Source organism: Nerophis lumbriciformis, linkage group LG02 (genome assembly GCF_033978685.3).
Source record: "Nerophis lumbriciformis linkage group LG02, RoL_Nlum_v2.1, whole genome shotgun sequence".
Classification (NCBI taxonomy): Eukaryota; Metazoa; Chordata; class Actinopteri; order Syngnathiformes; family Syngnathidae; genus Nerophis; species Nerophis lumbriciformis.
This window is the reverse complement of record NC_084549.2, coordinates 71,589,001-71,595,000: the sequence shown is the minus strand read 5'-3', so window position 1 is coordinate 71,595,000 and position 6,000 is coordinate 71,589,001. Positions and strand designations below refer to the sequence as shown.

The following is a 6,000-nucleotide window of genomic DNA, read 5'->3' as shown; positions in this document are numbered from 1 at the left end:
TTTAAAAATGTGCTAGCTCAATGTTAATTTACATTGGATTTGCCATAAACATGCTACCGATTAGCGATTTTACATGCAATTTCAATCAAAATTGAAGCTGCAAGCAGCATTGGTCGGGCCCGCGTATTTGGCAGGTGCTAGTCCTAAGTGTCCCAATACTTTTGTCCAGTTTTGTTCCCAAGTGTCCCAATAATTTTGGCAAGTTGTAGTCATAAGTGTCCCAATACTTTTGTCCAGTGTAGGTGTCCCCATACGTGTGTCCAGTGGTAGTCCTAAGTGTCCCAATACTTTTGTGCAGTTTTCATCATAAGTGTCCCAATACTTTTGTCTACTTTTAGTCCGAATTGTCCCAATACTTTTGTTTAGTGTACCTACCTTGTCTGCATTGTGTGGGCACGCTGGTGCTTCCTGCTTTTAAGCAGCCTTCTAGAAAAAACAGCAGCATCAGCGCAGCGGCTCTTTGAAGGGTCATAAAATCAAAACCGGAGCCGGTATCAAAACTCTTTCGCTAACTTTCAATTAGATGGGATCAATCTCTCTCCTGTGTTAGTTTGAAGCCGAAACGACAAACACGCTCAGAGGAGATAATGTTTGAAGAAAGGTGACCGGTTTTTACAAAAATGTTGTGTTGAAGGGGGAATAGCAAACTTTCTGTAGTGTTTTTTGTTTCATGTCTCTCCGACCTTCCCAGTGGGAGTTACAGGCAGTTTTGTCATTTTTTTCTTCTGAGGAGCAGTTTTTTCTCCGTTTTATTCAAAAATTGCTCTAGAGCGCAATTTTGAGATTTTGGGTTAGGTTTTTTATTAGATCGCAATTTTTGCCAGTCCTGATGTGTGCGTTCAGTTTGGTGAGTTTTGAAGCATGTTAAGGGGGTCAAATTACAGCTCAAAGAGGCAAAAGTTACTGTTTTTAGTACTTTTTTGTCTTGAAGGGGGAATTGCCAACTTCCTGTTAATTTTTGCCCGAGGATATACAATTATGAAAGGTAGGTCTAAGTCAGACCTACATAGAGGTTTTTGTTTCATGTCTCTCCGATCTTCCTAGTGGGAGTTACAGGCAGTCTAGTTTTTTTTTTTTCCTAGGGGGCGCTAGAGCGCAATTTTAAGTTTTGTGGTTCGGTTTTTTTTTTAAAAAAAGGCAATTTTCGCAGGTCCTGATGTGTGGGTCAAATATGGTGAGTTTTATGTTATGTGGCGGCGGAAGAATAAAGAATAAAACCTTACAAATTTGGCTCATGGGACTCCTGACGCAGCAGACAGGTACCGACAGGCCAAGCGGTGTGCGGCTTCAGCGGTCGCGGAGGCAAAAACTCGGACATGGGAGGAGTTCGGTGAGGCCATGGAAAAAGACTTCCGGACGGCTTCGAAGCAATTCTGGACCACCATCCGCCGCCTCAGGAAGGGGAAGCAGTGCAGTGTCAACACCGTGTATGGTGGGGATGGTGCTCTGTTGACCTCGACTGCGGATGTTGTGGATCGGTGGAGAGAATACTTCGAAGACCTCCTCAATCCTACCAGCACGTCTTCCTATGAGGAAGCAGGGCCTGGGGAATCTGTGGTGGGCTCTCCTATTTCTGGGGCTGAGGTTGCCGAGGTAGTTAAAAAGCTCCTCGGTGGCAAGGCCCCGGGGGTGGATGAGACCCGCCCGGAGTTCCTTAAGGCTCTGGATGTTGTGGGGCTGTCTTGGTTGACAAGACTCTGCAACATCGCGTGGACATCGGGGGCGGTACCTCTGGATTGGCAGACCGGGGTGGTGGTTCCTCTCTTTAAGAAGGGGAACCGGAGGGTGTGTTCCAACTATCGTGGGATCACACTCCTCAGCCTTCCCGGTAAGGTCTATTCAGGTGTACTGGAGAGGAGGCTACGCCGGATAGTCGAACCTCGGATTCAGGAGGAACAGTGTGGTTTTCGTCCTGGTCGTGGAACTGTGGACCAGCTCTATACTCTCGGCAGGGTCCTTGAGGGTGCATGGGAGTTTGCCCAACCAGTCTACATGTGCTTTGTGGACTTGGAGAAAGCATTCGACCGTGTACCCCGGGAAGTCCTGTGGGGAGTGCTCAGAGAGTATGGGGTAACGGACTGTCTTATTGTGGCGGTTCGCTCCCTGTATAATCGGTGTCAGAGCTTGGTCCGCATTGCCGGCAGTAAGTCGGACACGTTTCCAGTGAGGGTTGGACTCCGCCAGGGCTGCCCTTTGTCACCGATTCTGTTCATAACCTTTATGGACAGAATTTCTAGGCGCAGTCAGGGCGTTGAGGGTATCTGGTTTGGTGGCTGCAGGATTAGGTCTCTGCTTTTTGCAGATGATGTGGTCCTGATGGCTTCATCTGGCCAAGATCTTCAGCTCTCACTGGATCGGTTCGCAGCCGAGTGTGAAGCGACTGGGATGAGAATCAGCACCTCCAAATCCGAGTCCATGGTTCTCGCCCGGAAAAGGGTGGAGTGCCATCTCCGGGTTGGGGAGGAGATCTTGCCCCAAGTGGAGGAGTTCAAGTACCTCGGAGTCTTGTTCACGAGTGAGGGAAGAGTGGATCGTGAGATCGACAGGCGGATCGGTGCGGCATCTTCAGTAATGCGGACGCTGTATCAATCCGTTGTGGTGAAGAAGGAGCTGAGCCAGAAGGCAAAGCTCTCGATTTACCGGTCGATCTACGTTCCCATCCTCACCTATGGTCATGAGCTTTGGGTCATGACCGAAAGGACAAGATCACGGGTACAAGCGGCCGAAATGAGTTTCCTCCGCCGGGTGGCGGGGCTCTCCCTTAGAGATAGGGTGAGAAGCTCTGCAATCCGGGGGGAGCTCAAAGTAAAGCCGCTGCTCCTCCACATCGAGAGGAGCCAGATGAGGTGGTTCGGGCATCTGGTCAGGATGCCACCCGAACGCCTCCCTCGGGAGGTGTTTCGGGCACGTCCGACCGGTAGGAGGCCACGGGGAAGACCCAGGACACGTTGGGAAGACTATGTCTCCCGGCTGGCCTGGGAACGCCTCGGGATCCACCGGGAGGAGCTGGACGAAGTGGCTGGGGAGAGGGAAGTCTGGGCTTCCCTGCTTAGGCTGCTGCCCCCGCGACCCGACCTCGGATAGGCGGAAGAAGATGGATGGATGGATGGATGGGTTCGGTTTTTTTTTTAAAAAAAGGCAATTTTCGCAGGTCCTGATGTGTGGGTCAAATATGGTGAGTTTTATGTTATGTGGCGGCGGAAGAATAAAGAATAAAACCTTACAAATTCAATAGGTCCTTATGTCCCATTGCGTAAGGACTCCCTTTGGGAGTCCTTATGCAATGGGCCATGCGGGCCCTAATAATAAAACCTTAGAAAAACAATAGGTCCTTATGTCCCATTGCATAAGGACTCCCTTTGGGAGTCCTTTTGCAATGGGCCATGCGGGCCCTAACTACAACTCAGATCAAACAACTGGTGTGTAAAAAATACAATACTTACTGTTTAAACACTTTATAGGGCTGGCGCATTCAATGTAATGGCAAAGACTACTTCTTGGCTATGGCAACGCACTGTAGCTTATACACTACTGCCATCTAACGTCTTGGAATTGCAACTAGAGGCAAGTCTACTATATAATACAGTAAATTGGTACCATTGAGTACCGGCATCAAACCAGGATAGACAATGTAACTATTTAACAACATACTTTTTATTGTTATTCCATGGTGTGGAATTCAACCACATCACAGTGAGAGGTGTGCCTAATATTTTGGCTCTTTAACAAGAAACCTTAGGAACAGCTCTCGGCATGACGCAGTGTAATTCTACCACCTTAATAAGGAATATTTATAATGGAATAATATTTATCTTCAAAGTGGCAGGGTTTCATATACAGCTCTTGCATTGGTTTTCATCTCAAGCTAAGACGGATCCGTTCTGGCGGTTTCAAAGGGAATTCAAGAAGGCGCTGCAGAGTGCGTTAAAAAAAGTCGAGCCCACACTCATCTGCGATTGCGTAACAGCCCCCCAACAAGTGGAACTTATCTCATCGCCATGGTTACGGCGGTCGGATGAGGCAGAATGCTGGAGCGCCCTGGCTGACAAACATAGCGCCGCTTTGAGCTCCACAGGCGCCCCTGGAAGGCGAAAAATGGAGAGTCAGATTTAAATACCAGCACTAATGCTCACATAAAGAGGCTTTTCTTGATTTGTGACTTGTAATAAGGAGATAAAAGGAGCTGTGGCTCTGAAGTGACTTACGTTGTTTTACAGGTGTTTAAAGACGAACTGGAAGGCCTGATTCAGGACCAGCTGACAAAGGGCAACAACCCCACGGGTCTCCTGGCTCTGAGACAGATAGCCGACCTGGTCATGGCCAGCACCGTGGGAGGGGCCGGGCCCTTGACGTCGCCCATCAGTGAGTTCCTCGGCGTGTTAGCGAGCTTAATAGCTCCATTCACCAACTTATCTTATCACCCTGAAACAGCAGAAAAGTTGTGGAGGGCATTGTCAATATGTCCATTAGGCAGGGCTCATGACTGCTCGAGCGAGTGAATCACAATCCTAATTACATTAGCCTAACAGCGATTATATGCCATCATTTTTATTGACCTTTTCCGGCGGAAATTTGCACATCAGCACATTGTTAAGCGTTCTGTCAATTGTGTGGAATTGATTGTGTATTAATCGCGTCTTGAAGCAATTGAAGCAAAATGGACTGTAGTTAGGGCTGGGCGATATGGCCTTTTTTAAATATCTCGATATTTTTAGGCCATATCGCGATACACGATATATATCTCTATATTTTGCCTTAGCCTTGAATGAACACTTGATGCATATAATCACAGCAGTATGATGATTCTATGTGTCTACATCAGGGGTGCTCACACTTTTTCTGCAGGCGAGCTTCTTTTCAATTGATCAAGTCGTGGGGATCTACCTCATTCATATATATCATTTATATTTACTTATTTATGAAAATATATGTTTTTGTTAACAAGTTAAAGGTGTTTAATGATAATGCAAGCATGTTTAACACATATAGTTAATATTGTTTAAAAATTAAAGGTGTTTAATGATAATACAAGTATGTTTAATAAATATAGTTAATATTGTTAACAATTTAAAGGTGTTTAAAGATAATACAAGCATGTTTAACACATATAGTTAATATTGTTAACAAGTTAAAGGTGTTTAAAGATAGTACAAGCATGTTTAACACATAGTTAATATTGTTAACAAGTTAAAGGTGTTTAAAGATAGTACAAGCATGTTTAACACATATAGTTAATATTGTTAATAAATTTAAGGTGTTTAATGATAATACAAGCATGTTTAACACATAGTTAATATTGTTACAAAATTAAAGGTGTTTAATGATAATACAAGAATGTTTAATACATATAGTTAATATTGTTAATAAGTTAAAGGTGTTTAAAGATAATACAAGCATGTTTAACACATATAGTTAATATTGTTAACAAGTTAAAGGTGTTTAAAGATAGTACAAGCATGTTTAACACATATAGATTATTTTCTTTCATGAAGACAAGAATATAAGTTGGTGTATTACCTGATTCTGATGACTTGCATTGATTGGAATCAGACAGTAGGTGCTGATAATGTCCGCATTTTCGAATGGAGGAGAAAAAAAGTCCTCCTTTCTGTCCAATACCACATGAAAGTGGTTGGTTTTTGGCATCTTATTTGTCCAGCTTCCGTACTCCTTTGTATACACTTTACAAGAAATACATTGTCGGCAAACTCCGTAGCTTGCTAGCTTGTGCACGCCAGCCTTCAGAGACTCTTATTTTGGTAGCGCAGGCAGGATGAAGCAGAGCTTTTATTGTGCAACTGTGCAGTCGGTCTTTGGAGTTTTGACGACAGGTACGGCGCCAGAGTCTGTTGAAATAAAGTGTTTCTCGCCTTCCAGTCGGTAATTTTAATGAGCTGGCAGCAGTCAGCGTCATCTCAGAAGACCCTCGGGTGCCGTGAATGTCAATCAAGTGACGAAAGTGACGTCATAGTGAAGATTTATGATCGCTCATTTTTAGGA

At 45.0% G+C, this 6,000-nt stretch overlaps 1 protein-coding gene across 1 annotated transcript in view; it reads left to right on the top strand.

Moving 5' to 3' along the window:
- add3b (adducin 3 (gamma) b) overlaps positions 1–6,000 on the top strand; it is a 60,874-nt gene that overhangs the window by 7,552 nt on the left and 47,322 nt on the right. Inside the window, exon 3 of the mRNA XM_061968142.1 lies at positions 4,218–4,362. Within this exon, the coding sequence (XP_061824126.1) occupies positions 4,218–4,362 (145 nt within the window). The remainder of the gene's footprint in view (positions 1–4,217; positions 4,363–6,000) is intronic.